The sequence below is a fragment of the Eschscholzia californica genome, unplaced genomic scaffold (genome assembly GCF_041429995.1).
Source record: "Eschscholzia californica isolate CP2 unplaced genomic scaffold, dmEscCali1.0.p SCAF_3, whole genome shotgun sequence".
Taxonomy (NCBI): domain Eukaryota; kingdom Viridiplantae; phylum Streptophyta; class Magnoliopsida; order Ranunculales; family Papaveraceae; genus Eschscholzia; species Eschscholzia californica.
In genome coordinates this window covers 15,918,930-15,937,978 of record NW_028238420.1, presented here as the reverse complement: position 1 = coordinate 15,937,978, position 19,049 = coordinate 15,918,930, and the positions used below count along the sequence as shown (strand labels likewise).

Here is a 19,049-nt window from a genome sequence, read left to right as displayed (position 1 = left end):
ATACTGTTTGAAGTTAATTCATGTTTGTTGTGTAATACTATATTTACATGAATAATAAAATAATTGTATAGTCTTCCCTCCCTCAGATCTTTGTACTTCAGATAAATTTTATTTTATTTTTTTGTTTAAATCTAACTAGATGCATTTCTATATATATCTAATTTGTAATATCTGACTGGTATCTTTGAACTTAATCATTATTGTAATCTCTCTTTAGTATACCCCTCACCATGTCTCTCCCTATGTAACACAAAAGTTGTGACTAGGACAAGCTGACTAGGACAAGAAAAAAAGAAAAATTGTCAACTAGATTGGAAGATTACACCTTGTATTTAACCCTCAAACTTCACTTTGTATTTGACCCCCCATAATTGCTTAAATGTAATGACTCCATAACCCTCACAACTAATGGCATTTTTAACCCATTCCATATAGTGGAATTCTAACCCAACAACTTCTCCTCCATAAAATCCTATAAGTGTTTCCATAAAATTCGAATGGTTTTTTGAACCTCCTCTACTCCCCTAACAACAAATAAGTTATAAAGTGACATGAAGATTTTGTTTTTGTTGAAGCATATTACAGAGTAGGAAATTCCACTTTGTATACAAACAAAAATACTGTTTGAAGTTAATTCATGTTTGTTGTGTAATACTATATTTACATGAATAATAAAATAATTGTATAGTCTTCCCTCCCTCAGATCTTTGTACTTCAGATAAATTTTATTTTATTTTTTTGTTTAAATCTAACTAGATGCATTTCTATATATATCTAATTTGTAATATCTGACTGGTATCTTTGAACTTAATCATTATTGTAATCTCTCTTTAGTATACCCCTCACCATGTCTCTCCCTATGTTCTTTGATTTTGACAAATTTAATAAGACTAATTTGACTATTTGTCAATTAATTCTACCGTCATGTAAATACATCTGGATTACATGTTTAATGGATTTTGTCGTGTCCGAGGCACGGTATACCTAGTAACTAAAAAAGCATATAATATTTTGTATTAACTAAAAATTGTCAAAATAATATGGATATTGATATATAAGGTTTAAAATAATATGAGAAATTATTTAAGGCCTCGGACTTTAGGCCCATTTCCCTTTGCAACTCAGTTTATAAATTCATCACGAAAATAATTGCTAATAGGATGAGACCTTACCTCGAGGACAATATTACTTGGACCCAAAATGTCTTTGTTCCTGGGCGTCAAATTATGGACAATATTATCATCACCCAGGAACTTCTTCACTCTATGAATTTATCTAAATCAAAAAATGGGGTTTTTTCTCTTAAGATGGACATGGCTAAGGCCTATGACAGGGTCAACTGGGACTTTCTAGATAAAGTCCTTTTAGCCACTGGATTGCAGGGGACAATCCTTAAATTGATTAAGTGTTTTATTTCTACCACCCGTTTCAAGGTCAAGGTTAATGGGAATTTAGTGGGCGACTTTACGACCTCTAGAGGCCTGAGACAAGGGTGCCCATTATCACCCTATCTCTTTATTCTTACCTCCCAATCACTCTCCCTCTCAATTTCTCATTACGAACATCAAAAGAAATTTACAGGGTATAAGATCAATCAAGCCTGTCCGAGCATTACACATTTATTATTTGCGGACGACTTGATTGTCTTTGGTAATGCTAATACTACAAATCTAGAATACATTTTACAGTTCATGGCTCAATATGAAGCTTTCTCGGGGCAAAAGGTGAACTTCGAGAAGTCTTCTCTACTTTTCAGCCGAGGAGTACCAGGGACAATCCAGCATCAATTCATCAACCAACTCAAAGCACCAATCATGACGGACCAAGCTAAGTATTTAGGAGCTCTCCTTCTCAAACCAGGTAATCGAATTAAAAGCCATGAGTGGTTAGTCGAGAAATTTCAAAAATCTTTATCTGGTTGGAAACAAAAAATGATTTCCCAAGCGGGTCGGACTGTTCTAATTAAATCCGTATTGGGCCCATATTGCACCTACCCATTTAGCTATCAACTTATACCCAGAGGGGTCATTAACAAACTAGAACAAGCTGAACGTAACTTTTGGGGGGGTCATGTGGAAAATGAAAAGAAACTTCATTTTATTCGATGGGACATTATTAGCTGCCCCAAACAGAAAGGGGGCCTAGGCATCAGGACCTTAACACAGGTCAACGAGGCTCTTATAGCCAAGATGACCTGGAGACTATTGACCAACCCAACAGCAGTCTGGGTCAAGTTATTGAAGGGCAAATATGTCATTTCTGACGACTTCTGGTCGTCCCCTACCCCTCCATCTCCTTCTCCTTTTTAGAGATCTATTCTCCACACGAGAGAGATCATGGAGAAGAATGTATTATGGATCATAGGTGATGGTTCGACTGTTAAGATTAATTTAGATCCTTGGATCCCATCTACACCTAACCACAGGCCCATCATGAAAAGAGATCTTCCATCCAATATTTTTTGGGTTGCAGACCTAATTAATCGTCAAACTAACGATTGGAATATGCAGATGATAAATTATTATTTCGATGATACCACAGTTCAGGCTATAACAGGGATGAAAATTGTTTCTAGAACTAATCAGGATAGGCTAATTTGGTGTCCTATAGACAACGGAAAATTCTCACCAAAGTCGTATTATACAGAGATCAAAGAACCACCAAATCTTAGTGAAAAAACACAAAATTTCCCATGGAAGCAGTTTTGGAAGATGAAACCAAACACACAAATATTCATATGGAAACTTATACATGACGGATTAGCAAATCTCAGTAACATTGGGAGAAGGATAGATGCTATACCTCAATCATGTCGGATGTCTGAGTTAAATGAACCAGAATCTTTAGACCATCTCTTTGGTTCCTGTCCAAAGTTCAAACAGCTTTTGAGTTTGGCTGGAGAAGATAACCAAACTCATATAAGTATAAACCCAATAGATCGACTCAAGAGTATACTCGAATCTCAGAATCAAAGAGAAGACAAGTGGTATAAGATTACAACTTTAATATGGAACTGGTGGAAAGCTAGGAATGAACTTATCTTTCGAAACAAGATTCCGGATCTAAACAGATGCTGGTGGCAGACATGGGAAGATCTAAGGTATGCTTCTTTAACCTTCAACTCGATTTCCTCTAACTTTTCCCCAAGCACAGACAGATGGTGTCCTCCACCGATGGGTTTCATCAAAATCAACTTCGATGGCTCCTACAAAGAGAGTAGAGCTGCATGCGCAGCAGTAGCAAGAGACGAGAATGGGAGTATACAAGATGTTCGAACAGATCAGTTCTCGCCGATTTCGCCATTACACAGCGAGATGTTAGGGTTTCGGTCGGTGGTCGAAATGGCAGAAGAGAGGAGGGATTTGTTTTATATCATCGAAGGCGACTCTAGGGTTTTACTAGAGTTAATCTCGGCCGTCGAACCAACAATTCCGTGGCGCTTAATGGATGAAATCAACGATCTCAGAGCCCGCACGCGTCAGCTGAAGTTAACTCTGGCTTACTGCCCACGTGAATTCAACTCAATGGCACACGGGTTGGCTACTGGCAGTTCACCCCCTTAAATTGGGAAGTTTTCAAGTTTAGTCCTAGGGATAACGTTGTTGTTTTGTACTTTTACCCCTCATCGTGTTTGTGGTGTGGGAGTACTGTTGTAACACTTTTATGTGTATGTTAAGTGTTTTTCCTCAAAAAAAAAAAAAAAAAAAAATATGAGAAATTATTGATAAGGTCATTTTCAAAATTTTTTGATTCCCAAAATTCCCTTTACACATTAGAGGATACTTTCTCTTCCAAAAACACAAACATTATTAGGGTCTTCTTCAATGTTTTTACTTCTTCAGATCTTCTTCGATTTGCTTACGACTTCAAATTTTTAGTTATCAATTTAAATGCTTGATCAGTTCATAGTTGATTTCTTTTGCCGATTCACCTGTTGATTTTGAATCTAGAAGAAGAAAAGATGAATTTGATGGAAGAATACTAGTTGGTGTTCCTGATGCTTTGAGATGAAAGGATGAAGATGATTCTGATTGTGGACCAGATCTAGAAACCTATGATGATGATGATGATAAAAATCGAACCTAAGAGGAAATGTAAGTTTATTAATCGATATGTATGGGAAATGTAAGTTTATTCAAGGTGCACAGAAGTTGTTTAATGAATTACCTATTAGAGATGTGATTTCGTGGACTTCAATTTTGGCTTGTTATATTAACTGTGGGTATCCAAGATAAGCTCTTACGATTTTTCGTCAAATGTTTTTGAATGGGGTCCCAATTTTTTGACAGTTTCATCCATCCTTCCCGCTTGTTCGGATTTAAAATACTTGAAATCGGGTAAAGAGATTCATGGTTTTTTTTTATAAGGAATGGTGGGAGATAACATTTTTATTACTAGTGGACTAGTTAAAATGTATGCTAATTGTTCAAGCATAAAACAAGCCCAATCTGTCTTTGATAAAATGTCTAGGAGAGACACTGTATCTTGGAATGTGGTTTTGACTATGAAATTCAATAATGGAGAATGTGAGAAAGCTCTAAATCTCTTAGAGCAGATGGGGAATGAAGGAGTTAAGTTCAATACTGCAACATGGAATGCCATGATTGGTGGTTGTACACAAAATGGACGAACGAAACAAGCACTTGATTTACTTGTACGGATGCAGCATTTTGGATACAATCCCAATCATATAATAGTTGCCAGTGTCTTACCAGCTTGCACCTATTTAGAAACCCTAAGAGAAGGCAAAGAAATCCATGGATATAGCTACAAACATATCAAAGATATAGTGGTAGCAACCTGTCTTGTTTTCATGTACGCAAAATGTGGTGAATTGGAACTTTCTCAGAGAGTATTCAATGACTTGCCCAGAAAAGACACAATTGCTTAAAACACAATGATCTTGGCAAAGTCAATGCATGGGAATGGACAAGAAGCTTTATCTCTTTTCCACACAATGTTGAATTTGGGTATGAAGCCAAACTCTGTTACCTTCACCTGAGTTTTATCTGACTGTAGTTTAACTCAATGAACAAAACTTACATGATTGAACCTGATAAAGATCACTATTCTTGTATGATTGATGTTTTTAGCCGTGTAGGTCAGCTAGAAGAAGCATGCGAGTTTATCACAAAAATGTCAATAGAACCAAATCCTGGTGCTTGGGGAGCACTTTTAGGAGCTTGTAGAGTATATAAGAATGTAGAGTTAGGTAAACTTGCAGCAAAACAATTATTTGAGATCGAACCATATAATCCAGGTAACTATGTACTGTTTTCTAACATACTAGTTGGTGCGAAACAATGGGATGATGCATCCATAATTAGGAAACTAATGAGAGAAAAAGGGATAGTGAAAATGCCAGGTTGTAGTTGGGTTCAAGTGAAGAATAAGGTCTGTACTTTTGTAGCAGGAGATAAGAAGAACGATCTGAGCTATGAAATCTGTGACTTTCTAGATGAGTTGGGAGAGAAGATGAGGCTAGCTGGTTATTTACCCAACACGGATTACGTTCTCCAAGATGTGGATGAAGAAGAGAAAAAACAAGTTTTGTGCAGTCATAGTGAGAAGCTTGTCGTTGCTTTTGCTATACTAAATTTGAATGGCGAATCATCTATACGTGTGTTCAAGAACCTAAGAGTTTGTGGAGATTTCCATAATGCCATCAAGTTCATGTCCATGATTGTTGGGGTTCAGATCACTTTAAGAGATTCCTTCAGGTTTCACCATTTCAAAGATGGAAATTGTACATGTCGAGACTTTTGGTAATCACTTAAATTGATTCACATATTTTTTAATACAGGAAGAGAAATGTGAATGAAGTTATTAAGAGAAGAAGTTACATCGCCCTTGTGGAAGAAGACATAACAAGTTATTAAGAGAAGAAGTTTGTACAATCTTGCAAACTGAGTTTGCACAATCGCAAATTCAAACTCAATTTGTAAAATCTGAAATTCAAACACACTTTGCAAAATCTCAAATTCAAACTCAGTTTGCGAAACCTCAAGATTTCATAGATACATATTCTTAGTTTATATTCTCGATTTGCAAATCGAGTTTGCAAGATATGCAACCAATATTATATTCTGCAAAGCTTGCAAATCATGTTTGCAGTTTACATTATGCAAACACGTGTTAGCAATCTATATTTTGCAAACACGTGTTTGCAGTTTACATTATGCAAACACGTTTGCGTAACAGATTGTTACAAACACGTTTGCATAACAGATTGTTGCAAGCACGTTTGTAGAAAAACGTAAAGGAAAAAAACGTTGTTTTTTTATGGTTTTTTTTTTTGAAAAAAAGTATTGGAAGTGGATCTTTTTAGAAAGCTAATGAAAAATCATTTCTAAATATATAGATTTTATAGAAATCTGACATCTCAAACAAAAGTTATATCGATTTAAAGTTAAAAAAAAAAATAAAAGAATTTCGTTACACAAAATGACAAAAATGGATATTTTAGTATTTGCACATGTTTTGACCTAAATAATAATTTTCAAATGTTTTGTGCTTTTCTACTCATTTTCAATATTATTTTGACCTTTCTAAAAATTACCCCTAACCAAAACAACTAAATAACGCTAAAATGCTCGAGGAAGGAGGAACAATAAAGAAAAATACAAACGACTCGAGCAAAAGTCAAAATACTCAAGTCGTTTGCCCCGACCAAAAAACTACTGGCCCGGGCCAGCTAGTTGACTCATACTGATGTGTGTTCCGTCCCGAGTTGAGCATGTTCCTGGTCTGTGCTTCTAATGCTTACCAACTATTTGACCAGATGCTAGAGGGAACTCCATGCCCGCGTCTCGGCCACCAGATGCTCCGTAGCATTCCAACCTTTCCCCCTATGTTTTGGTCTATGCCTGACCTTTGCTGAAGTAGCTTTTGGTTTGTGCTTGCAATGCACCCTAGGTGTTCGAAGAAATTCCTGAGGGAACTTCGAGCTGATGCTCTTCTTCAAGCTCTTTGTTGAATGCCTTTCCTCTCTGGGCCGAACCAATGGAGTTTTTGGCCGGGCTAAAGACTCTTATGTCCAGACTTAATACTCCATAAAATATTTTATTTTCACCTAGAAAATATATGTATTTATAGTTAAAAGAGAAAATAAAATAACTAGTTACACAAAAGAGTACTTTGGTCATTTACGTCACTTAATTGATAATTTTGAAATGTTGTTTTTCCTTTTGTTTTGTTCTTTTTTGGTCTTTTTTTGCTTATATAGTTATCTTCATTGTACATTTAGCTAATAGCCTAAAAACAATAAAAATAAAGTACACATGTAGAATTTTTATTGAGAGGATAAAACTTCATTGTCTTCAACTTTGTTTAGGATTGAGAGGCACACAAACTTTCTAGGTTGAATTGGTGGTTCAGAGAGTTCAACCCACAACTTATTGAGATACTAACACTACCAGAACCATAAAATCGATTAACCCAATGAAAAGGGAGATAGAGATATCTAAAGATAAGGACCCCTTACCTCTTTACTGCTATTTAAACAACCCAAACACCAACAACACTCTCAAAACACAAACTCATTCACCTTTAATTTGTAATTTGATTCACTTCCAAAACCTTTACAAAATCCCATAAATGGCTGCTTCAACCATGGCTCTTTCCTCTCCATCTCTTGCAGGTAAGGGAGTGAAGCTTTCACCTTCTACTCCCAATGTTTTTGGCGAAGGAAGGATAACCATGAGAAAGACGGCGGCCAAGCCTAAACAAGTTTCATCTGGTAGTCCTTGGTACGGTTCAGACCGAGTAAAGTACTTGGGACCCTTTTCTGGTGAATCTCCATCTTACCTTACAGGAGAATTCCCCGGCGATTACGGTTGGGATACAGCTGGGCTCTCAGCTGACCCAGAAACCTTTGCTAAAAACAGAGAGCTTGAAGTAATTCACTCTAGATGGGCCATGCTTGGCGCCCTAGGTTGTGTTTTCCCTGAATTACTTTCACGTAACGGTGTAAAGTTCGGTGAAGCCGTATGGTTCAAGGCTGGTTCACAAATTTTTAGTGAGGGAGGATTAGACTACTTGGGTAACCCTAGTTTGGTTCATGCTCAAAGCATTTTGGCTATTTGGGCTACACAAGTGATCTTAATGGGTGCAGTTGAAGGTTACCGTGTTGCAGGTGGACCACTAGGAGAGGTTGTTGACCCACTTTACCCAGGAGGCAGCTTTGATCCACTTGGACTTGCTGATGATCCGGAGACTTTCGCCGAGTTGAAAGTGAAGGAAATCAAGAACGGGAGATTAGCAATGTTCTCCATGTTTGGGTTCTTTGTTCAAGCAATTGTGACTGGCAAGGGACCTTTGGAGAATTTGGCCGACCATCTCGCTGACCCTGTTAACAACAACGCTTGGTCTTACGCCACCAACTTTGCTCCCGGCAAGTGAGATAGCAATCCTGAAAGCAGATCAAAAGATTGTGCATGAGGTTGTTGCAAATTTGTGTATTTAGAATTCCAAAAAACTGATGGAGAGATGTGAAGAAGATAAAAACATTTTGTGGGTTATGTAAATTTTGCTAAAGCTGATGAATGATGTGTTGTGTACTTGTGTGCAGTAATTGTGAACATATTTTATTTTATTTCTTCCATTAACTTCTTGGGAAACTGAACTACTAAAAAGTTGAGACATAACAGTAGGTAAATTAACATAGTGGTGGATATATTTCTCTCCCAGGTGAAATCAGATCTGAGAGTGAAAACAAACCTTTAACCAAAATTAGATTTCTTTTTCGAGCTGAAATCACATTGTATGGGAGAGGAAAACTTGTTTTATATGTGACTCTTAGACAGACATTACCATGCTAAACAACTAAAGGAGTCTCTATAGGCGTCTCCCAAAACTGTTGTAAGCGCCTCCCCTCTGTAGCCGCTTCCGAAACACCTCTAACTGGCACCCCCAATTCTTCTTTTCCTCTTGGGCTTCTTTATTTCACTCCAGAATATTAAATCAACACAAATCCATTAATAAATCAAAAAGATTAAACACAAAAGAATATAATTTTAGTAATAGATATGACTTATCTAAACAAAATTGAAGCTGAAATTAAAAGGAATATTTTTGTGAGATGAATAAAACCCTAAATTTGGAGATTAAGAAACTAACAAAGTAGAAACCTTAGGTTTGACTTATCTGGACAGTCTGACTTCTCTCGGGCTGGCCCAGTCCAAAGGGAAACGCAACAGTACGCTCAAACACTCACGAGAGGCACCTATAGTAACTTTAAAGGGAGACGCCTGTACAATTATGTATCCAGTTCAGATATCAGACTCTTAAAAACAAACACAACCTTAGTAGTTGTGGTTAAAGTTAGACTACAATGCTATAAACTTGAGGGTTTGGGCCAAAGGCCAAAAACCAAAACGCTAATAAGCGGATAGTCTGTGTCAGACGAAAAAAATGTGGGCAGGTCCAATGCGTCAAAAGCTATGACGAAAAGACATTAAAGGGTATTTTTTCAAAAAAAAAATCATGATATTGTCGTTAACAAAATTCTCGCCAAATCTTTAAAATATCTGTCGACCATCCACGTTTCTCTCACCATTATACTCAACCGTCCCATCTCATCAAATTCAAGCGCACACCTCTTTTCCATTGCCAGTTCATATTCTTTGTCCAAAAAACCTGAGGTAGTCCAGCAGAATTAAAAGAAGACGATAAAAGTAAACGAAGAACGATAAAATAACGATCAAATAACTCAAAATAATTGAAAATTTTATTAAGTTTGATTGGTTTTTCTCTTCAACATGTATGACAAAGACAGACTGGACCTCCTTTTATAGGATATTAGACTTTCCTAGATAGACTCAAACTGGACTTTCCTACGTAATGGAAATACTGAAATAATGCAACTTCCTAAACCTAGATTCAATACGAATCTTACTAAACTGGGACTCTTACTAAAACTTAACGTTACGACCGACTGGCCTATATGTAGCGCCCCAAATCCCAAATCTCAAGCCCGCCTTGAAATCGAAGATTTGAGACCTTCAAACTGGATCGACGAGCGATGCCTACCATGAGTGCACAATCAATACCTGAAAAACAAAATAGCTGGGTTAAAACCTAACTGCAGTAGATTTCCTCAAACCTAAGTCTCGGGTAGGCAAGCTCAATCCCCAATCAAGGAAGTATTTCATTCATATTCATTAGTGGCGTTATCTGAAATTTAACGTGACAGCTAACATAATACAACGAGATTTACCACACGCATGTAGAAATTAGTAATTTATGTTCTTGGTTATTAGCTTTCATCGTCCTCGTATTCTAATCCAATATTAACTCTCGTGATAATAATCTTTCTCTATTTCAATAGATATAAAAAGATCACACTATTCACCAAGATAGACCTTTATAGAACCCTAACTCGACAAGTAAGTCGACAAAACATTATGCCAAAAGACACAATCATCGAACTCTCATCGAATGATATGACAAGTTGGTGTCCACGTTGTATGAGAGTGTGGTCCACAAGGTCATCCATTGTGTTAGCGTCGACCCCATACGCTCCATACCTCGATCACATCCGGTAGAGAGGGCCGAACCAACCACATGAACTCATACAACCCTCCATCGACTCCATCATCACACACATAATAGCATCATACAACATACATAAGTTGAATGAGAGTGTGGTCCACAAGGTCATCCATTGTGTTAGCGCCGACCCCATACGCTCCATACCAACATTACCTCTGGTAGAGAGGGTCGAACCAACCACATAAACTCATACAACCCTCCATCACATCACACACATAATAGAATCATACAACAAACATAAGTCGAATGAGAGTGTGGTCCACAAGGTCATCCATTGTGTTAGCACCGACCCCATACGCTCTATACCTACATCACCTTCGGTAGAGAGGGTCGAACCAACCACATAAACTCATTCAACCCTCCATCACATCCATCGCATCAAACACATAATAGCATCATACAATCATAATAGCATCACACCACAAAACATTGGCTCTAATAAAGAATTACAAACAAGTTCACCAAATCATTCAAGCCAACAACAAATGGCAAGTCAAAATGGATGATGCTCATGAGAGATCCTCACGTGAATTACAACCTCAAACAAACAAATAACAATAATAGTTAACAAATGTAGACTCACCAATATAAGGTATCATATACCTAGGAAATAAATTGCTTAAAGAATAGAAACCATGTGAATTATCTCAATCAATTCGCTCATTGGAGATTGTATCAACACCTAGTACAAAAACTATTATAACTTCTCATTCAGAACTTCAATTAACTCACCGTTTGAACCAATAGAAAGTAGACAAACAGACCTTTCCAACCATATAAGATACACACCGAGATTCATTACCAATCAATACCAGATCTAATTTTAATCTAGACCGAAATACAGTAGGGACTGCTGTGACACCTCGTACGAAAACTATTGTAACTCCTTGCTCGAAACTCCAATTAACTCCATGTTTGAACCACTGGAAAGTAGACAAACAGACCTTTCGAACTATATAAGATACACACCGAGATTCATTATCAATCAATATCAGATTTACTTTTAATCTAGACCGAAATACAGTAGGGACTGCTGTGACACCTCGTACGAAAACTATTGTAACTCCTCGCTCGGAACTCCAATTAACTCACCGTTTGAACCAATAGAAAGTAGACAAGCAGACCTTTCCAACCATATAAGATAGACACCTAGATTCGTTACCAATCAATCCAGATCTAATTTTGAAGTTAGATCACAATATTGTCCTATATAGATATTTTATGGAATTCAAGATAGAACTAATATCTAAATCATTAAATCATTCTTTATAGAACTTAAGTGATTAACAATACTAAACCTATCATGGAATAAATTGAAAAGTCTACAAAAGAATTAGGAGATAAGAAATCTACCTCTTTTGCCTTAGATGACATCAAGACCACAATCATGTCTCTTTCTCTCTCTAGAAAACTCCATCTCTACCTCTTTTCTTCTTTATCCATTCTTCATTCACTAAGAGTGGCTTGTTGAAGATTAAGAAGATATACTAACCATGACATAAGCAATACATAAATTTCTTCAACTTATTCATCAAAATCTTCTCCAAAGAATACCATTTCTCTTTCTCTCTCTAAGTTTTGTTCTAGATCTACAAAAAGAGCTCTAGACCCTTTTTATATAATTAACTCAAGCAGCCCTAGTTTTCCTTCAAACCCACTTCTATTTTATGATGCTCAAGCCCACACTAACTTACTCTTCATATTAGGCCCAACCCAAAATTGACATAGAGTTTTGTTATTCCCACCTAGTTTGATATATGTAGAAAATAGGGGTGTTACAATTGCTCATAATAGAGCCGAGGACGACTCTTCGCTGAGGGTGGGGGATTGTAATAGTCCCACATTGCTCACAAGAGTGTCCAGAGACTGGGCTATATGTGTAAGCTCAAGCTTAGTAAGTACCGAGGCCTCTTGGGAGGGTCGTGGTGCCTTCGCCAAGACAAAACCTCACACCACGCTGAGTGGTGGCTAAGTGAGGACAAAATCGTTGTGGGGGGTCCACGGCGTCGCTGCGTACTCTGATGGTCGGGCGAATCGTGTGTCGTCGCCCATACCGAGGCCTTTTGGGTAGGCTTGTGGTGCCTTCGCCAAGGACAAAACCCCATACCTATATGAGGTGGTTAAAGCGGGGACAATATCGGCAACTGCTAAGGCTTGGGGCGTTACACTATATGAGGCTCAAGGTTAACGGGTTCTGCCCGAGTGGTCCTGCATCAGCTTCCCCTTCTCCCACGAGGTTCGTCCCGAACCGTTTGATGAAAAAAAGTTGGATGTATCCGCACAAGATGAATTCCACCAAGGCGATTCCTAACTCCCACTTCCAACGAATATTCCAGAAATCAACACTTGGCAATAAATCAGCATCCGCATTCTTACATTGTGATGAGTCTCACAAAAATAGTTTATGTGAATAAGAAACGTTCATCTCGCCATCTTCCCACAGTAGGCTCATCCACTTCATAATCTTCAAGAAAGTGTGAAGTTCTATGAGCAAGTGTGACGGAAGAGTAATTGTAACGAATCTCCAAAATACTTCATCAATAGCCAAAGTATAAGCATAACCAACGCTAACTAAGATATCGATATAGAACCATGTAGTGTTGATATGCCACGCAAAGTTTACTTTCTCACGTTCATCTTCATGTAGTTTATATACTCTAACGTGATCAATACTTGGAAATTGAATTACTTTCCAAACCAATATATCACCAAAATTAGTTGTTTTGGCCGCAGTTTTTCGTTGTGCAATAGGCGATGTAGCCAAAGTTCCTATCTCCTTGATTATCCTAAGGAGCATATTATCGAACATGATAGAGGCGTCAATGAACAGGCACATGTGTGGCCTCTTGTATGGTAAAGTCGAGCTTCTGTCATCTTGTAGTTCGATGAAAAAAATCATAAACACTACATTCCTCTCGATGGAAAATTCAACCATGAGTTTATGCAACTCAAAAATAAGCTCGATTCGCCATATGTTTCTCTCGCCGAAGTTTTGATGATTCATAGTATGATTTATATTGAGACACTCTTGTTCAAGTATGATCCTTGCTTTTTCAAATAATTGAGCAACTACATCAATCTTATATACTTGAACAGAAGCTAATCCCATCTCATTCAAAACAACACCGAAGGATGTCGATCTCTTCTAGGCTCCTGCAATAGAGGCAAACATGACGTCATCTGGATCTGAACTATGTTGTAATCCTAATATATGCCCAATTTCATGTATAGAAACGGATACTAAGTCAATTCCATCTGAATTTGAACCAGGATCATCAATCCATTTTTTATCCGCATCACTATGAAATCTTCTATCTGTTGGCGCAAAAGAATGAGCTAAAGTTCGTGATGGGCTATCAAGAGCAATACTATCACGACGATCATGTCTCTTGAAACCAATCTCAATATCAGAAACAATACCAGGTGCTTCTGTAAATATGAATGGAGTAACACCATGTCCAAAAAGCTCTTCTCATTATTGCTCTTTGAGTTTCAATGGGAATAGAAGGGTCTGGGTTTGCTGTAGAATTGAATCTGTATGTGAGTAGAACTTTTGATGCTAATGGCCATATTAGGTTTCCAGGATAAGTAGCACAGTGTTTTACAATATGTAACAAGCTACGGGTATGCTCTTTCTTGATGTCGGAAAGCATGAAGTTTACGCCGTTAACAAAATCCGGGTTTCCACATCTATGCTTCATCGTTGGATTAACAGCTGGAGTGTTAGGTTTTCCTGTGGGGTTTAATCTGTAATGGAGTTGATAAGCCTTGATTCCTGACTCTAAAACCTCATCAAAGACGTTCTCATGGTCTGCATGTGCATGAGTATGCATAGTCATTTTGGGAGATGCTAGAGAGCCCAATTTTTTGGGCATTTTAATGCCCAGCTGATGTGGAATCAATAAAAGACAAGGTTTTTTCAAAGTTTGACTACGGTGGGGACTGCTTTTATTTCTAAATGAGGAAATATGTCACCCTCTAAGTACCAATTTCTAAGTCACTCTATCATTTCCCTTGTTATGATTTACGTAACCATATTTCTTGAGATATTGTTGAAGTTGATTCAAACCTTCAACAGATTGACCTTTTTGTCTTCCCTCTAGATTTTCGAAGGATGTAAAGTGTTTAATATCGATGGAATCATCTTTATCACAATCTCTGTAATTTGGTGGAGGTTCCATGAGAAGAAATTCACCATCAATATCAATGGAATCAGCTTTAGGGTTTGGTGATGAAACACTTAGGTAGTGTGGAGGGAAATTGTTTATGGGGTTGTCGGTTGTTAGCGGGTATGGGGATGAAGAGTGGTGTGTTTGGTGGGTAGAACCAATATAGGAGGGACGGTTGGTGTGTGGTAATGGAGAGATGGTGGAATTTCCGATTAGGGTTTGAGTGTTAAATTCGAACCAAGGGAAAATTTTATGATTCGAAACAATGATGTCTTCTCCCGGAATTGCATATGCATCAAATAATTCGGCTAGGCATGGGTGCTTCCTATCACCACTCGGGTTTACGTCTAACTAACGAAAATTACTTCTTTCTTCCTTCTCCGTCGTCGAACGAATTTTGTTCCTTATGTCAAGCACTTCTCCTTCAATATCATCGGACACAATGATCGAAGTAACTTTAGAGAACCGTCAACTCGATTCAGTCTCTGTTTCTATATATGAAAAATATTCATCGAGAGGAAGAAAATCAAACTTTAGGATGCTATTAAATATAGCCCAATTATCTATGAATTGTTTACCTTGATCAAGAAGTCTCCATTGAGTTGTTCATATATAGATTCTTTCAGACATATGTTTCTCAATCAAAAAGACCTTATCTTTGTCATGAACATCTTGATTTCTGAACCGATCAATATAAAATTGAGTTGTATCTCGAATGGGATCACAACATAAACGTGGAGAACTTTTCCAACATTCAAGAGGAGATGTATCCATATATATTTTATTTATAATATTTTTTTTAAAAAAAATCCAGAATTTTGATGGCTCTGAATACCACTTGATGTAGTCGCAGCGGAATTAAAAGAAGACGATAAAAGTAAACGAAGAACGATAAAATAACGATCAAATAACTCTAAATAACTGAAAACTTTATTAAGTTTGATTGGTTTTTCTCTTCAACATGTATAATAAAGACAGACTAGACCTCCTTTATAGAACATTAGACTTTCCTAGATAGACTCAAACTAGACTTCCCTAAATATTGAAAATATTGAAATAATGCAACTTCCTAAACCTAGATTCAATACGAATCTTACTAAACTAAGACTCTTACTAAAACTTAACGTTACGGTCGACTGGCCTATATGGCCGAGAGGCCCACGGTTAACGGGCCCGACCCGAGTGCTCCTGCATCAAAACCTTTGTTCTTTCCAGCTCTTTACTGCCATATTACACCTGAAGCTTCTCAAGAAACTTTCAAAAAACTTAAATCTTCTTTAAATACCCTGAAGCCATTCCTGATAACTGAAGAAACAGCAAGTATCCATTTTGATCTCCAACCTCGGCTTCATGTTTTGTGTTCTTGTTATTCAAAGACCTTAGAGTTTTTGTTCTTCAACCTGTTTTACTAGTTTCTTTCTTATGAACAGGAGCGGACCCACGTAGGGGCTCGTGGAAGCACGTGCCTCCACGGGCCCAACGTTTACTTATAATATCGAATAGAAGTAAATAATATATAAAGTCAAAAACCGTTATGTGAAAAGCAATAAGGTTTCATGGGATGGGTTGAGATAGATTTGACTGTCCATGAGACTAGTGTTCAACTCTCATCATCCTCAATTTTTTAGTTATGTTTTTTTTTTCATTTTCATTAAACTTTCTTTGGTTAAATTCGATTATGCCCCTTCTTTTGTTATCAGTTATTGTTTAGTTTTTTCTACTTTTCCTTTCAACCCCTAATTATAAATCAGTTATTTTTTAGGTCTTCTCTTTGTCAATTCGATGTTGACTCCCATTAACTTTGTTAGAGTCATTTTTCTTTATATTATTACGTCTTCTTTTTTTATTTCGTTTTTATGTTTATATTTTGACTATTTTTTCTAGATTCCATCTATTGTCTCTTGTTTTTTTTACATTTTTACAAACATATGATGCGGTGATCAATATTCAAGACATAAACGGTTTTCTTTCTTTTAAAATAAAATTTACACATTTTATTCTTTTTATAAAATTTGAATGTAAATAAGATAATTTATACATATATTTTGTATATATAGTGATTGCAACTCACAAGTCACCAATAGTCGAGTTGGTCGGTGTCGTAGTTATAAGATATAAAGAGACTCGCTTGAACATTACATCTAGATTTTTGGATCTTTTTTTTTATTAAAACTAAAAGTGCTCCGACAATATTAAATTTTTTGGATCCGCCACTGCTTAAGAATGTGTTTCGGTTCTCAGCTTTCCATAATGTAGATTCACAATATTGGTTTGTGCTTGCAATGCACCCTAGGTGTTCGAAGAAATTCCCGATGGAACTTCGAGCTGATGCTCTTCTTCAAGCTCTTTGTTGAATGCCTTTCCTCTCTTGGCCGAACCAATGGAGTTTTTGGCCGGGCTAAAGGCTCTTATGTCCAAGCTTAATACTCTATAAAATATTTTATTTGCACCAGGTAATAGAAAATATATGTATTTATAGTTAAAAGAGAAAATAAAATAACTAGTTACACAAAAGAGTACTTTGGTCATTTAAGTCACTTAATTGATAATTTTGAAATGTTGTTGTTTTTCCTTTTGTTTTGTTCCTTTTTAGGTCTTTGTTGCTTAGATATTTTTTTTTTTGAGATCTTTGTTGCTTATATAGTTATCTTCATTGTACATTTAGCTAATGGCCTAAAAACAATAAAACTAAAGTACACATGTAGAATTTTCATTGAGAAAACTTTGTTTATGACAGGATTTATCGTCTATGTTTGATTACTGCAACAGAGATACCACTTACAAATTAGTATTACTGTCCAAAGACTTGATGCTAATGTTGTGCTCGGTATTCTGCTTTGTATCAAGTTATTGTTTAAATTTTAAATCTCACTTTAGTTATGATGTGAACATGTAAATTTATTATGTCTATTCTCTGTGTAGTTGCTGCAAATATACCAATGAATGCTAACAACATTCCCATTCTCAATGGGAACAACTTTAAGGACTGGAAAGAGAGCGTTCTGATCGTTCTGGGCTGCATGGATCTGGATCTTGCACTTAGGGTGGAGCAACCTGCCCCTCTTACGGATGATAGTTCTCCTGATGAAAAGAGACACTATGAGAGGTGGGATCGCTCCAATCGCATGAGTCTCATGATCATTAAGCGCGGCATTCCAGAAGCTTTTCGAGGCGCAATCTCTGCTGAGGTAACTAAGGCCATTGATTTCCTTGCCGAAATCGAAAAAAGGTATGAAAAGAACGATAAGGCAGAAACAGGAACGCTTTTGGCGAACCTGACTTCTATGAGGTATAAAGGCAAGGGAAACATAAGGGAGTACATCATGAAGATGTCTCATATAGCTTCCAAACTTAAGGCACTGAAGCTCGAGCTGTCTGAGGACTTACTCGTGCATTTGGTAATGAATTCTCTTCCTGCACAATTTGGTCAATTTAAGGTCAGTTACAACTGTCAGAAGGAGAAGTGGACTCTTAATGAGCTCATTTCAAATTGTGTGCAAGAAGAGGAAAGAGTGAAGCATGAGAACTCTGAAAGTGCTCATTTGGCCAGTACCTCAAAAGGGAAGGGCAAGAAAAGGAATAAGGATAATGAAGCTGCTAAGGGTCCAGAGCAAAAGAAGCCTAAGGAACAAAACGGTTGTTTCTTTTGCGGAAAACCTAGGCATATGAAGAAAGAATGTACCGAGTATGCCACTTGGCGTGCCAAGAAGGGGTTGTCTGAGCTACCGAAAGCCAATTGATGGTGAAAGATACATCTATGTGGGAGACAGGCAGGCAGTAGGGGTCAAGGCAACGGGTCATTTCAGGATATTATTAGGAACTGGTTTTTATTTGGATTTGAAAGACACTTTTATTGTACCGTCATTCAGACTAAATTTGGTTTCAGTTTCTGTTTTGGACAAATTTGGTTATCATTGTTCATTTGGAAACAATCAGTTTAGTCTTTCTTTAAATTCAAATAAGTGTGGTACTGGTTCCCTAAGTGCTTATGATAAGCTATACATCCTTAAAGACAGCAGCTTAAATCCTTAATAGAGTACCATCTAAAGCAGTTGCTAAAGCCAAGTCTAAAGTATCTACATATTTGGGGATGTCCATCTGAGGCAAGGCTTTATAGGCCGAACGAAAAGAATTTGGACTCCAAAACAATAAGCAACTACTTTATTGGATACTCGGAGCGATCTAGGGGCTACAAATTTTATGATCCCACAAGAAAGTCTATTTTTGAGACGAGAACTGCAGTGTTTTTTGAGGATGTTGAGTTTGGGGGGAGAAATAAGGTCAGAGACATTGTCTTTGAGGAGGAATCGATTGTGATCTCTAGTACTA

At 37.1% G+C, this 19,049-nt stretch overlaps 3 protein-coding genes, 1 long non-coding RNA gene and 1 pseudogene across 4 annotated transcripts; 3 read left to right on the top strand and 2 right to left on the bottom strand.

Moving 5' to 3' along the window:
- Positions 1 to 2,336: 2,336 nt before the first annotated feature.
- Positions 2,337 to 5,769, top strand: LOC147548690 (putative pentatricopeptide repeat-containing protein At5g52630; annotated as a pseudogene).
- Positions 5,770 to 7,178: 1,409 nt separating this feature from the next.
- Positions 7,179 to 8,558, top strand: LOC147548689 (chlorophyll a-b binding protein, chloroplastic-like). The gene has a single exon (XM_086666008.1). It carries the CDS (start codon positions 7,597 to 7,599, stop codon positions 8,398 to 8,400), a length of 804 nt encoding a protein of 267 aa, XP_086522134.1. The 5' UTR covers positions 7,179 to 7,596; the 3' UTR covers positions 8,401 to 8,558.
- A 1,147-nt stretch (positions 8,559 to 9,705) lies between these two features.
- Positions 9,706 to 12,136, bottom strand: LOC147548688 (uncharacterized). Its single transcript, XR_015236938.1, has 2 exons — positions 11,905 to 12,136; positions 9,706 to 10,049 (listed from the first exon to the last, which is right to left on the bottom strand). It is a non-coding gene; the product is annotated as an uncharacterized LOC147548688 (long non-coding RNA).
- A 1,560-nt stretch (positions 12,137 to 13,696) lies between these two features.
- Positions 13,697 to 14,732, bottom strand: LOC147548687 (metalloendoproteinase 2-MMP-like). Its single transcript, XM_086668101.1, has 3 exons — positions 14,549 to 14,732; positions 14,174 to 14,362; positions 13,697 to 13,980 (listed from the first exon to the last, which is right to left on the bottom strand). The coding sequence occupies exons 1-3, from the start codon at positions 14,730 to 14,732 to the stop codon at positions 13,697 to 13,699; spliced, it is 657 nt and encodes a 218-aa protein (XP_086524227.1).
- A 2,849-nt stretch (positions 14,733 to 17,581) lies between these two features.
- Positions 17,582 to 18,490, top strand: LOC147548686 (uncharacterized). Its single transcript, XM_086670296.1, has one exon. The coding sequence runs from the start codon at positions 17,624 to 17,626 to the stop codon at positions 18,458 to 18,460; it is 837 nt and encodes a 278-aa protein (XP_086526422.1). The 5' UTR covers positions 17,582 to 17,623; the 3' UTR covers positions 18,461 to 18,490.
- The last annotated feature ends 559 nt before the right edge of the window (positions 18,491 to 19,049 follow it).